The sequence below is a fragment of the Anarhichas minor genome, unplaced genomic scaffold (genome assembly GCF_050575085.1).
Source record: "Anarhichas minor isolate MPS153535 unplaced genomic scaffold, ASM5057508v1 ptg000012l, whole genome shotgun sequence".
NCBI lineage: Eukaryota > Metazoa > Chordata > Actinopteri > Perciformes > Anarhichadidae > Anarhichas > Anarhichas minor.
The window spans coordinates 2,896,852-2,912,028 of NW_027466458.1; the positions used below are offsets into that span (position 1 = coordinate 2,896,852).

General features: G+C 42.8%; 1 protein-coding gene across 1 annotated transcript; it reads left to right on the top strand.

Annotated features, from left to right (window-relative positions):
• The first annotated feature begins 313 nt into the window (after window positions 1-313).
• pik3r6a (phosphoinositide-3-kinase, regulatory subunit 6a) lies at window positions 314-9,224 on the top strand. The gene is made up of 6 exons (XM_076090738.1): window positions 314-392; window positions 4,808-4,928; window positions 6,377-6,450; window positions 6,529-6,643; window positions 8,157-8,227; window positions 8,447-9,224. The coding sequence occupies exons 1-6, from the start codon at window positions 314-316 to the stop codon at window positions 8,557-8,559; spliced, it is 573 nt and encodes a 190-aa protein (XP_075946853.1). The 3' UTR covers window positions 8,560-9,224.
• Window positions 9,225-15,177: the final 5,953 nt, after the last annotated feature.

Consider the following 15,177-nt stretch of genomic DNA (forward strand, 5'->3'; position numbering starts at 1 on the left):
CGGTGCGTTCAGCGGCCACCAGATGGTGCTATTGAGCTACTATCTACCCAGCTTGAGCACAGGTTAACACGGGGACAGTCCCGTGTGCTGCACGCACACCGACCGACACCTGCCAACAGCTGGTGAGCGACCGCTGGAGCATCTCGCGCGCTTTCCGCCTCCACAAGTTGGTGTCTGACTCAATGAAACGCAGCAACGAACCGCGACCGTAAGACCCTCCCCTGTAGTTTCCCCCTCGCCGTTTCCCGGTGACGCTCTGCAACTGGAAGCGTAGAGAGAACGGAGGAGAAGAAAAGGAGAAGCTGCAGGACCGATGGAGAAGAAGCAGGGATCTTCTTATCAGTACGGTTCACTGGAGCGCACTGAATGGAGCAGAGACAGCAACAAACCAGGTATACACACACACATATACATGTATGTGTGTGTATATATATATATATATATATATATATATATATATATATATATATATATATATATATATATATATATGTATATGTGTATGTATATATATATATATATATACATACATATATATATTAATACATATGTATTAATATATATTAATAATATATACAAAAACACACACACACACACTGGGAGTTACAGTGAATTCATTATAGTGATCTCAATCTGTTCCGACACTGTTTATTATATAGTATATTCCATAGCATCGCCACAATATTCCCGTAAAGCTTTATAGGTTTGTGTTCTATCTTGCACAAGAGGGATTACTACAGGTTTTTGTTTTTTTTGTCTTTTATATCTGGGTTATTTTTTGTAGTTGATGGAGCGGATCAATGTCGTTCTCTAGTTACAGTACAGGCAGCAGCTTTGCAAATGTCAAGAATCCACAGGTGTTTATGCTTCTAGTGTGTGGTGTGTGTGTGTGTGTGTGTGTGTGTTCTTATTTGTGTAAGAGAAAAGTGAGGGCCCATTAGTCGGGGACCTGCACCCTCAGATGATGAATAATGACCCCCATTGAGGGACTTGGCTGGACGTTCAATAGACTATAAGGTCAGACGTCACTGAAACTTTTTATCGCAGTGTCACAGTATTCATGTTTTCTCAAAAGCCTGCAGCTAATATGTGGTTTGATTCTTGATAAGGCATCATTTTCTAAATGATTTGCTTGGTAAATCAATTTCCCAGCCCAAGGTGATTTTCTTCGGATGTCCTTTTTGTTCGACCAATAGTCCAAAACCCCAAAGAAATCTCCACCAGGAAGGCTGGAATCAGACAATGTCTTTTGGTTTCAGTTCTATTCCTCTACATCGCTGATTTATATATGATATTATTTACATTCATGATGCTCACGATGGCGTCATGTTGTCGGGGCTTTTTGGTCATACTGACGCACCATTCATGAAGGTAAGTCGGGAAGTTCGCCCCCCCCCCACACACACACCCTCTGGTCCACTAGTGTAAAATGAGAAAAAAGAAAAAGACGGTTGGAGTTGGAGCAAAGCCTGTAAACTGAGCTCATGATTCACATCTTCAGGGGTTTGGATAAAGAGAGGGTGCAGGGTTTCGAGAGGTATTGGGTGAAATGAGGAGAAGCAAAGGGACATGAGAACTGTGAGAGAGGCAGTGAAAAAAGTGCAAAGGAGGTCGAGGGATGAGTCATAACTGCTCAGAATGGCAGAATAACCTGTCCTAGAGAGCCTCTGCAGCAGAACATGTTGTCTCTAACGACGTAAGAATGAACAACGCTTATGACATCATGTGGCACGTTTTTCACATTTATCACAGTCAGTGAGGCTTCTATGTCTTGTTTGGCAGTGCGATATTGCGTCTCTGCATCATCTATAATGTACAGAGTGTGCAGCGTGAATACACAGTGGTCAATGTCGGATGAGAATACAAAGAACAAATGTGTGTCTCCGTTTCTCACTCTCATGTACGCACAAAGTGAACTATACAGCCAAAGACCAATTACTGTATGTGCTCATGAAATGTGCACACTCTCCTGCATTTCGGACATGTGTTATTGTGACAAACACGCGTGCCTCCGCTGTGACAGCTAAAGCCTCTGTGACAATGTCCTGCATCGGACAATTCGATTACTGCAAAGCAATGCAGCAATTATTTTATTTGTCACACCTGTGCTTGACAGGTAAGAATGTATGCTTTGGAAAAAACTTCTATTTTGCTATTTCGTTTGTCAAGTTCATTCGTCTCAGTAAGCAGCTTACTGTCTTACGATTAAAGATCAGGTAAGATTAAGTATATGCAAGTAAAAGTATTTGGTAAGCGCTAAACAAACGATTGGAAATACAATATGGTCAACAGTAACAACAGCATCGTGATTAAATGGTTAGTTTGAGTTTTCGGGAAATAGCCTTTTTGCTTTACTGCCTTAATTTTAAGGCCACCCTGGAGGGTACGTCATCACTTTTTCTCTACTGGAAGGGAACCTTAGAGGGCACTTCATCACATGTATTGTACTTGAAGGACCCCCTAGAAGGCACTTCATGACGTTTTCTGGAGTGGAAGGGCACCCTCAGGCACTTCATCACATTTTCTCCACTAAGGGAACTCTAGAGGGTACTTCACCAGGCTTTCTTTACTGGACGGGGCACCCTAGAATGCACTTCATCACATTTTCTCCACTAAGGGAACTCTAGAGGGTACTTCACCAGGCTTTCTTTACTGGACGGGGCACCCTAGAATGCACTTCATCACATTTTCTCTACCGGAAGGGAACCTTAGAGGGCACTTCATCCCATCTAATGTACTTGAAGGACACCTTAATGGGAACTTCATCGTGTTTTTTCCATTTCAAGGCACCCAAGGGGGAACTTTTGGAAGCATTTTCTTCTTTATGCTAAGCTAAGGTGAATTGCCTTTTGGCAAAGCGCCATTGTTAAAGAACATGAGAGTGGTTTTGATCTTCTCATCTAACATTATCTCTCTGCAGTAAAGTAAATAAATCTTTCTTTAAAATTTGAAAAAAGCCACAAAATGCTTATTTATGACACCAAAAAAAAAGTGACTCAAATTTTAGTTTTCTTATCTTTTAGCGAGAAACACATTTTCACATAATATCCTTTATTGATTGCTACTTTATAACGCAATGCATTCTAATTAACAGTAAATACCACACTGACACATACGAGAAGTTGTGTAGATGGTTCCATGTATGTCTTATTACCGTTTTAATCTCTTTCACACTTCAAAACCTGCTGCCACACTTTACTCAGCGCTTCCTCCACTGAGAAGTCAAGGTTGTGTTGACGCCACGCTGACGTCAGCCACATTTGTCATAGTAACCGAGTACAGAGTGTCTGTGTGAAGATGTGTGTCCGTACTTCAGGAACACTTTTTCCTTCTGTCACACGAAGCAGACTGCAGTTGCGTGCCCCCAAAACAAAGCTTTAATGCCAGCAGGGATACGGGTCCATGTAAACCGGCAATTATCAGCAAGCGTGGTTAATGCTTTCCATGGTGCTTTTACTGTTAACCTGAAGTCATACAAACCCAGTCTGAATTATTATGATCCGCTTTCATTCTGCTTTCTTCCGTGCTAGTGTAGAGGACGTTTCTTCACAGCACTTTGAACCCAGTGAGAGCTGCCTTCCCCAAGGCTAAATGTGACTCGAATAGAAATATTACTAGAGCTCTACTTAGTGATGGTGTGTGTGTGTGTGTGTGTATATAAAAAAGGATTTAAGGGCCTCAGGAGGAGTCAGGAGGGGCTGTCTGTCAGCGGTGGTGTTGGTATCACCCTGATTATGTTCGTCTTGGCCCCCATGTTGTGCAGCTCTCTACAGGGAGGTGACAGTTATCCAGGGCCGTCACAGTGCTAATTGGATCAATTCAAGAGCAGGAATCGGTGATTTTCTTCAACATTAAAGTCGCGACTGCCACTACGTCTACCTTCAAGAAGGTCAACCCTACTTGGATCTCAGGGTAAATTTAATTTAATTACAGTTAAAAGGATAATCAGAGCGTGGTGTGTGGAGTGACACGTTGAAACACAGCATTGTGTTTGACGTCAAACCATCAAGGCATCCTCTGTGCACAGTATATGATTATTTAAAAAGCTTTAATGACTTTTCAGTCCGCTTGAAACAGCTATTAGCTTCAATACATTTATTCTTAAGATGTTTAATGCACCTGCCAAGCCCGTGCTGTGTATATCATAAAGATGCCCAGCCACAGAAGATAAATCTTGCCCGACACAACTTGGAATTACAACTTGAAGTACCGTTTCATTGCGCTTTTCTGTATTGGGGGGGGTGTATTTTTTGTACAATGGATTGCAGCACATATTTGCGCCCCTGTATCTCTCTACAGCAGCCAAAGGCAGTGTAGACAGGACTACAGTGTGTGTGTCCTGGAGGAGGAGGCTTATTTCCTGTGCTGACCCACCACCCTGGGTTTCTACAGCTAATTAGTGTGTGTGTGTGTGTGTGTGTGTGAAAGAGAGAGAGAGACTGAGAGGCATGCAAGCCGTGCCAACCACTAACACATGGTAATTTAACTGTGATGCTCTGCTCTTCATCAAGTATCAATTTCAGAGTACATCTGCTGCATCTGTTTATTCAGTTTAAAATGAATATTCATGTGCAGTTGTTGTTCTGCGGTGCCAAATTTGTTATTGGAACTTGGATCATGTATGTGTGTATGTGTCCACCTATCTCTGCGTAGTATTTGTCACTGTAACCTCTCATTTTAATAAAGAAAAGAATCAACATGCACTTTAATGTCTTAGCATCGGACATGCTGCAAATTTGTCCAAGGCTCTCGCAACTTTCGGCAAGAATAAAAGCTGTCGTTCTCTTTCTCTGTCTCTCTCCCTCAGAGGACGACGTGGTGTCCATGGCGGACTCCACCATCACCACGGACGACATTGAGGGGGAGCTTTTCAAGATAGACAGGATCAGGGACGTCCTGGTCCGGAGGGAGTCAGAGCTCAGATACATGTGAGTGGCTCATCGGTACCTTGCTTTTTTATTTGGTGTCGTGGCTGCCACCTGCAGCCGGTGTGATTACTGCCGACGAAACAGGTTCAATAATAGCAAACCAGAGTCTGGATTTTACAGTAGCTCTACATTATCCTGGCACAGCTTTCTACCAGTTTAAGCCGTACCAAAGCTGTGCTTTGAGCTCAATGTTAACATTAGTGTTGGACTAACATATTGACATCCATCCCTGAGAAGGCAATTTGCTGAATGGCAGGGTGGCATCAATTAAAGGTCACATTTTTGTAAATTGATTAGATGCATCAGGCGTGTGGCACAACACATGTAGCTACTGGTGTGAAACCGGAACAAATGAACGATTCAGTTAATTAATCAGTCACAAAAGTTCACAAGCCAGTGTAGTGAACAAGCTAGCGCCTCAGAGGAGAATTGCGTCCATTTCCAGGCTTTTCCCACTAAAAGCAGTTCAAATCACGCTTCCATTTAGGAGCACGCCTTGGTATCAGAAACACAGGTCCTCGCAGCGTTGCCCTCTATTCTCTCTCCTCATTCCTCTCCATCACACCCCGAGCTGGCCCCCATTACAATTTCAATGGCTCCACCTTTGCTGCCGCTAAGCAGGCTAATGTATGGATATTTATTCATCCACTCCTCTGAAAGATAGGCAGTAACGCCGCTCAGACAGCGGGGGGAATGTGAGGAGTGGCGTGTGTGGGGTAGCAAGCGAGAAACAAGCCGATAAAATGGGAGAATGAGAGACTGGAGGAGGAGGAGGAGGTGGTGGAGAGGAGGTGGAGGGAGATGGAGAGTCACTATTTGAAGCACCTATTTCCCCGCAGTAAACAAACAAACTATAACTTGTCGTTTCCTCTGGTACGTTAAGTAAAGCCTATCATTAGTATTCCAGGCCTCGTGGCCATTTCTCCGCCGTCTGTGCAGAGCATCTTACATGACAGGTAGATGAGGCACGGTGGCGAGGCTCTCATTCTGCTCATTCTGACGTTGATGAATGTGTGCAATGTGCGTGAGTGTTCGTCTGACCCTGCGAGTGCCTGTGTGCTTCTAAAAGAGACTCCGTAGCTGCGAAGCTGGGTGACGTGAGGGCCTCTAATTCCGTCAGAGGAGAAAGGGAAAGAGGGTCCTCCACCCCTCCGCCTCAGTCAGTGATGGTCCACTGAGCTGGAGGGGCCATTGTCAGAATGAGTGAAAGCTATCTGGCTCCGAGACGCCGCAGGGATTTTCTCCTCAGAAAAGATTGTTTCATCTCCTGTGTGAAAATATAAGATCAATATGAAGCTATCACTGTTTGAATTTTGCCCTTAACCGTAGAGACCAGATTCCACTCATCCCCACCCTTTAATAAAGTTGAGCGTGCACTGATTTGCAGCATGTGCGGTACGTGTACACGAGTGTTTGAGTGTTTCTTTTGTTCCATCATGCCTGCGAAGGATGGATGACATTCAGCTGTGCAAGGAGATCACTCGTCTGAAGAAGGAGCTGCAGAAATTAGTGTCCATACCAGGTAGGAGTCCTCAGGCCAGCTGTTTTGTATTTGCAGTAGAGTAGAGGTAATCTGTGACTCAGATGTCTTGTGCTGCAGATAATGACAAGTCCAACGAGGACCGGCAGAAGGAAGAAGAACTCCTGCAGCAGATCCACAAGCTGGTCGAGACCAGAGATTTCCTGGTGGACGATGTGGAGTTTGAGCGACTCAGGTGCGCTTCTGCCTCTAGGGTCTCATTACAGCTCGGTAGGACGCCTGTGGTAGGCTGTGAATGAACAATTAAAGAAGGGAAAAAGGGGATCCTACTGCACACCAGATAGAGATGCAGTGCACATATAGTGCAGCCTCCCAGAAAAGGCATTCGGGAATTCTTTGCCCGAGTTTGACACATACTTTTCATGCAGGGGAGCACCGATCTTTGATCACGCCAATTCATGAGCACCGTTCATTAACCTGCGTACAATGACTGAGAGGGCTCGCAGCCGCCGATGCTGGTGAAGTTGTACCTCAGTTCGGTGTCATTTGTATGCACGCTTCACAAAAAGCCGCTTTATTAAAACACTGGAGCATCTCCTCGGGCACAGCGTTGTGAGAGGGTGCGCCGCAGAGAGCACCGCAGAGAGCCATTTCAATTAAAGATCTGGCAGCGTGCGTCAGTGAGTATCCAGAGGAGGGGAAAAACTCTATTTCTGCATTTTTCAGGTGCACCAAGACTCTTACATCCGCTGCTGGCTGTTATTTGCAGGAGATGAAGGGAAGCTGTCTGAATCCTGTCCAAACCTTTCAGATCTATTCTGACACTCCTTCACCACACGTGTTATACAAAACACCACAGGACGCTTTACACAATATTTAGAGGCAGGTCGTATTTTCGTACATATGTAAAATCTTAAGTATAATGTGATGAGGGCATATTGTATGTGGAATCAATCCTGTCCTGTTTTCAGTCCTGCGCTGGTAAAACAAATGTAAACCAATCAAGTTGCCTTAACCTAACGTGACTCGACAGTGGACAACAAGTATGTTTTTAGGTTTAATCTTATATCTCAGAGAGTAAAAGGCATCGCTGGTTTGTGTGAGAAACACTTTGTGTTAGCAGCTGACAGCACGCTGTGAAAACACTGAGGGGCTGCTGGGAAGGTGAGAGGCAGAACGCAAGAGACCAACAGTGAACTGTGAACCCGCTCAAAGCCATGTTGTCCATGCTGATAAATATAGAAATCTTTCTATTGTTATTTATCTCTTTTTTTTTTTTTTTTACCCTGACTGTCCTTCACAAGAAAATCCTATCTGCAGTTTTTATGTTGTACTCTTTATTTTTAAAGCAGGACAGAACATACCGGGTATCAATATAAATCTGCTTCATATACAGTATATGAGTATGTTTATCCAATATAGAAAAGTCTCTGTGTAGACAAAGAGTGGTTGCCAGTTTTATTGAGTTTATTCAGCGGAGCCTCTCAGACTAAATCCAATCTTCTCTAATAGCCAGAACTATATTAGGCTTCTTATACAGTGCGACCTTCTCTGAAATGTTAATCCACTACTTGTGGGACAGATGGCCAGCAAGTGTAACTTGACTTTTGCATCCGTATAACAAGGGATTCCTATACATTTCTCTTTTGTGATCTGAGGGAAGACTTTACATCGTAGTCCGTGTGCTTTATCTATTCATGCTTTTACGTTTTTCTTTTTTTTACATCAATCTTTCTCAATTTCCACAGGGAGAAAGAAGAAGATAAAGAAATGGCAGATTTTCTGAAGTCCAAATTCCCAAGAAATATGAAGAAGAAAGGTATTTGAGCATCAAACATCAAAGTATCAACAAGTAAAAGTACATTTTTGGGGAACTGAGGAGTCCTCAGGTTCCCTCCTGAGGACTTTGAGGGATGAAGCTTCACGCGTCCACTGACTGATTCAGCATGAATTAGAAATGCTAGACCTACCTGTGCTGTTTCTGTTAGTAGAAGACTATTCCATCTTTTCCTCACAGTATATGTTCTCTGGGCTCCAGGTGTACCAACCAGACGGGCGCCATCCAGGGCTCAGCAGGCCTCCGCTCCCTTCGCCAAGACGGGCCTCACCCTGCTGAAGGAGTGCTGTGGCTTCACATGCTCCGTCATGTAGACCGGGGCCCCTCGCTGCATGGGGCTGACACAGGGGCCACAGCCCCAAAATGTTTTCGAGTTTCAGCTTTTCAGTCCGAGTAAGACTTTGAAGCGTGGATGGAGCAGTGCAGGCGCATGTTGAGAGTTTCCCAGAGGGAGAGCAAAGGATGTCGCAAGCATCATATGCTGAGTGTTTCCATGCCATCTTTTGTTGGATCTGTTTGTCTCTTTCATTGGATTTCATAACCCGGCTCTCCGCGTCTCCCATCCCACTCCTGTTTTTTTTTTTTACTCTCATTAAGGAACAACCCGACGACCTGCTATTTATTTCGGTTTTTCATGCCGAGAGGACAGGGTTTGAAGGACAGAAACAGCACCAAGCGAGGCATGTGTTGTGTGCACACTAATTGGAATCAACTACCGTGACACCTATGAGTTTGATATTTAAAGACCCCACTGAGCTATGATAACTGTAATCTCCTAATTCAAAAAACAAATAGATGTTTTACAGGAGTCAGCAGGCCAGTCCAGACACACTGCTGGCACTTAGCAACACTAATGAAACTGGCATTAATCAGGAGCTCTGTTAGGAGGAAGTCGCCTGTGATTTGACTGCAGATCTAAATGGCTACAACCTTTTGAAGAGTGGTGGTTTGCGAGAACGGATGTCTCATTACGCTCCATTTTCCTTTCATGATAATCAATTTTCCAGTTCTTGAAAATGTCCTGGAAAATCTTCTGTTGTCCTGGAAAGATATGTCAGCATTCTCCTATTTTCCTTCAGCTAAAGATTAGCTATGAACCTATCAATCAGAGATCCCCAAAACGCATAAACGTTGGCATCTAAAAGAGCTAAGTTATGTTCAGAAATCATATTAACGTTCAAATGGTAGTTTATGGAACGTCCCCCGCAGGTCACCTCACATGGTAGCACATGCAAGTTGGATGACTTTACATAACGTGGCTTTCTTCCCAACCTGTTTTAAACAGTTGAATAATGTTAAATTGGTTAGCATGTTGCTAAAGACGACATGCTTGCTAGCTTGTTGTGCCAGGTGTGTGTTTGCATTATTCTAGGATTCATTTGTCATAATTTCTAACCAGTGTAAGATATGACTTCATAGATATTTAGTTAGTCACAGCCAAAATCTGCACGTCTTTTAAATCAGACTTCTACACAGAGAGAGAGATACGTTTATGGATCCCAGCTAGATCATAACGGAAAATGCCCTGAAAAAACTGATCTCTAGCAAAGTGCTGGAACTCTAACTATTAATATGGCTTGTAATAACAATTCAGCCAACTTCCACCATGCATAAACACTGTATATTTGTTAGCACCCCACATTGTATCAGTTTGTTATGGCCTGAATATTTAGGTGCATGTAAGGCTCCTGAATGGCCTGTGGCACATCCATCCATTACGTCGGGCACTGGGTTGTTGTGGCCAATCATACCTCGGAGCACCTCTGTGTTGCCAAGAAGAATGGTCGCCATAGCAACCGTGTACATCCCATATCTTTACGACGAGACAATGAAGACGTTTGGATGGATGAGACCTCATAGATGTGACACAAACAAATACTCGAGCACTAACTATCAGGGTTACCTTATGAAAGGCAAACAGGAGACGATGTAATGTTGCTGTTGTTTTCATGCTTTGGATTCACTCTGGGGACATCACAGCCCACTTTGGATTGCAACAAAATGTACCATAATTGAGCCTCTGAATCCCTTTCGCAGCTTTGCCTGCCCAGTATTTACAGAAGATGCAAACTGAAAGTATTTTTTAATCTTTTAAATCATTATAGATTGTATATTTCTCAGTGAATCTTTGTTTCTCATCCCTGTTTTAACAGAGCGTTCGCTTTAACGGTTTATTCCAAACCTGTCCTGAGGATGGATACAGCTGTCTCTTCTGGTAAATCACTAGATCTATTGATATTCAGTCTGAAAACTGCCATAGAGGCTTTGGGTCACATATCACCCGGCAACCATGTCTGGTGCTGTCATGATGGGTCACAGGGGAATTAGATGTGTGCCAATACTGTTGAAATGACAGCCGCGGGAGAAAAAAAACAAAAACTACCAGGGAAGGATTTCTCCTGCGTGTGTGTGTGTGTGAGTAATATGTGGGAAGAGGTGGACACCCCAATGGGGATATATGTCTCAAATGTTAAGTATTAGACAGTGTAAACCATTGTGCCAAAGCAGAACTTTTTAAAAAAGAGACAGCAATGCTTAATTAAACAGGCACACAAAACATCTTTGATGCACAATATCTAATCATCTGAGGTACAAACACATTCTCCCCCCAATTTGTCATATACCGCGACTTGGTCAGTGCTCTTTACTTCAAACTCTGAGGTTCCCTTTTCAAGTCTGCTCCCACGGTTGAGCTGCACAATGCATACATCTGTGAAAACCTTCACGTAATCAGTCATTATTTCTGTTGTGTGTGACATGTTTCTGTTCTTCGTTGTTCACATTTAGACATAAAACCAGCCGTTGACACCAGCTGCAGGGCGAGCTAACATCTCATAACTCTGCTCGGCACGAGTCAAGCGAGGATTCGTGAATTTTTATTTTGAGGAGAGAGAGAGAGAGTGTGGGGGGGGCACAAGGTTATGGGGGGGGGGTCTAATCTTCAGTGTGAGTCATCCTTCGTGAAAACACTGAGTTCCCGCAAGGGCAGCTCACAGTGAACGCTGTGTGTGTGAAAAGGACACGACTGTCATTCAACCACACACAGCCTGTACCCCACTCAGTGTGAATAAGAGGAAATAGCACAATTTGTGAGAAAGAAAGAAATGAGAAAGAAAATAAGGTGAGTGCATGTTTACCTGTGCTTGTTTGCGTGCCTAGAAACAGGAGGGTGGTGGCGAGCGGTACTGTATCTGTCACTGCTTTGTTACTATGGTTACTGTGACTTGATGGCATACTCTCACTTCCTGTTTCATTTGTTCCTGCCATGTAGTAGACTCTGCTGGATTCTGATGCAAGGCTGCATGTGTTGTTAAGCTGCTATAGGGGAAGACTATAAGGACCTGTTTTTATACTGTTCAGGGTACAGGGTTCTTAAATGTGCACAGTTGAAGCTGCAAATGTAATAAATTAAATCATATCTCAAGATTCATTGTTATTATTATAGTAACTGTCGGACAGATTGCCATGCAATTTCACACAGACATGCATGGTGCCCGGATGAATATTAAAGACTTTGGTGATCGCTGACTTTCCATCTAGTGCCACCAGCAGGTTGACATTTGTGGTTTTGAGTGAATGGATGTTTTTTTTCCCCCCTGTTCTTGCACTTGATGCAGATAATGTGTCATCATTCCCTCTCTTTGATCTGCCTTTGTTAATGCTGGCTAACATTTAGCAATTTAGTGCAATGAACAAAGGGGAATTATTACCACACATCTCAACATGAGTGCAGATTCCTCGCAGCCTGATGAAACAACCAAAATTGTGTCCGGATACCTGATGGCTCCCAATCGTCACTGGAATATCTTAAAAAGCAGCCTTTAAGCTAAAAAAAATGAACCAACCACACAAACATGAGCCTTCTTTTTGTTTAGTACACTTTTGTTATTTTGAGTTTTTATCTGGGGGTTTTCTCCCTGTTTGTCTGTTTGTCTGTTTTTCTGCTTCTCAGAAACAAATGTGCATATTTTGAGACTGAACACTAGTTGTTTATTTTTTAAACACTGCGCAGGATTATCTGATTATGAGATACATTGATATTTTTAATGTGGGTATCACGTCAATTTCATTCAATCTGAATCTCTGTGATTTATTTGCTGCTATAAGTACAGTCTGGTCACTTTGGAGGCTACAGTTTTTGTGGTGTTGTTGTAATGTATTACGTTACACTGACAGGTGTTCCTATTATTTTGAAAACAAAAGAACGGTTTGTTAAAGCAGATAATATACATATAATTGCTGATTGAGCACAACGAATATAATACATCAAATAATGCTGCAAAATGGGAGAGAAAATGCACAAAAATTAGTTTTTTTTTCCAACCCCGCTAAAGAGAGTGGAGAGGAGGCAATTCGGAGGGGTGTTGATCGCATGGACAGCGATCTGCTCTGAAGCACTTAATTGTAAACGTTCTTTGATCCTACCAGGACCAGGACTGTGTGTCCAGGTTAGTTAACCATCCACTGACATCTCAGCACTGAGGATACCAGCTGCTGGTGTGCGGGAAGCTGCAGCTTGCCTGCTTTCTATTCTTACCTGCATAACCATGGTGATGATTACTGTACTATCCCAGTGTGTAGCGGTTGATGATGATTATGATGACATTCCATAAAAATCATTTGATACAGCTTTCATATTTTGTCTTTCATTTTAAACGGACAGTCTGTTTCTCATTGGTGCTGGTGTTTCTCTCTTCAGTCCAGGGGTTTTCTAAATAAAAGCAACCGGTAATGAGAGCGTGGGCAGTACTTTGAACACTGCCACGTTCCATTAGCTCCCTCCTAAAGTCACCAATGCAGGAAACAAAGCTGATTTCCTCTCTTTAAAAAACAACTAAATAAAACTGTGGCTCACGCCCCAGTCAATCCTCCCTGCATGCTGTCGCTCTGCTTCCATTCCTCCCTCCCTCCAAATGTGTCCTCAAAACATTCCCCCAGAATCTCTAACAAGGTAATCCAGTGCTCACAGTGTAGCAGGTTGCCAGGTCTTCTCCGCGTATCTCCCTCTCATTATGTCACCATCAACATCGTGCAAATGTGTCTTTGCTCCAAAGAATGCAGCAATGACAGAGTGTGTGTGAGCTGCAGACTCTTATCTTTAGAGACATCCTCCTTCTCACAGTTCTGTCCTGTTTATTGAAGCGTCCTCAGTTTGTCACCTTGTGCTCCTTTAAAGTCAGTGATTGCTCAACAGACAAAGGAATAATGTTACTCCTGGTTTTGCAGGGTTTTTTTTCTGATAAACTGCAAATATAATACATCACACATCAGCAGCAATGATCTGAATGTCTAATAAACAGATGCAGGGGGAACGTAAGAGACTGTCCAGCACTAGATTTGTACGCTTTCCATTCCAACCTCAAAAACAAATGTTCAAAGAAGAGATTATTTTAATTATTTGCCATAGACCAATGACTAAGTGCAGCATGCTCCATCTGATTTCTCTGAAGTCTAGAGGGGATCTTTTTTTAACATGGGATGGTTGCAGAATCACCTTAGCAACACCAAGTAATTGCACCACAGTAGTGAAATTTACAACAAGTCATTGTTAGCGAAAGCAAAGGACACATTCGGGATGGGACAGAGGTTATGAATTATGAACTGCTCAGAAAGATAAAACTAAATACTTTATGATTTTGCTGCATGCAATGATCACTATCAAACAATGTATCAGCAAAGTCTATGTTACTGTTTCGTGAATCTAACAGAACTTTCAGGGCCTAACAAGCTTTTCAATCACTTAAAGGTGCAGTATGTAGGATTTGTCGCCATCTAGCGGTGAGGTGGTAGATGGCAACCAACTGAAACATTGTGCCAAGCTAGTGTGAAAACTACGGTGGCCGACGAAGAGGAGCCCTTCTCTATGTAAATATAAACGACTCATTCTAAGGTAAAGAAAACACAACGACTTCTATTGTCAGGTGATTATCCATTTGAGAAAACGTACTTATTAATATTATATTCAATTTCTGCCATTGGATTTCCGTAAATGCTACACACTGGCCCTTTAATATTCAAAAGAAAAAAAAAAAAAACACCCAGCAGTCGAGTTTCTCTGGCCTTTGGAGAATTCATCACGTCCCTTTAAATGAAAATGAGAGGAAACGGTTAACATTCCTCAATTTAATTGTTTGGTTCACTGAATCCATAGACAGTCACTTATATGGGATCTTAGTTTGTAATGTGTACTGCACACTAATGCATACAATAGTGGACGAACTGTACATTCTACAAAAAATGGCAGCGTTTCATGAACATCTTGGTAACAGCATGAAGGATGGAGAGCGATTCACTCCCATCGGTTTGAAATGATGCATAAATGGGTAAAGCAGACGAACCGAACTGCAAATCAAGCGAACTGCAGCGATGAAGGGAAGAAGTGAACGGTGTTTCAGGGCCATGGATTGAGCTGCTCATCAGTCAAATGATACAGGAGTGGAGCAGGATTATTGTCATTATGGGGGACACCTAGTGGTCAGTTAATGCTGCTAAACACTGTTCACAAGACATCACATGCTTTTCATTTGCACATATTGCCTCGTCCAAACTTGAACTTTAAGTTGGGCACCTGTTGTTTCTATGAATATCACATTCGCTCCGGAAATCAGGAGGTCAAATGTGAAAATAAAGGCAAAAGAAAAGGGGTTGAAAGGAGGTAGTGAGAAGAGAAGCAAAACTCTGAAATACCGGGAGAAGCACACATTTAACTTTTGAGCCACATAAAATAAAATGGTCTTGATTTGGCACCTGGCAGCAAATGTTCCCTGGATCTTTGGCGCTCCGAGGGATCTTTTTCCTGTTTTTCACCCTGCTGTCTTTCAAATACACACACACACACACACATTAGACATGTGTTCATTTCTTCAATTTGTACATATAAAATAAGTAAAAATTGTAACTAATCCTAGTGGCAATGCTTAAACACCCTAAGC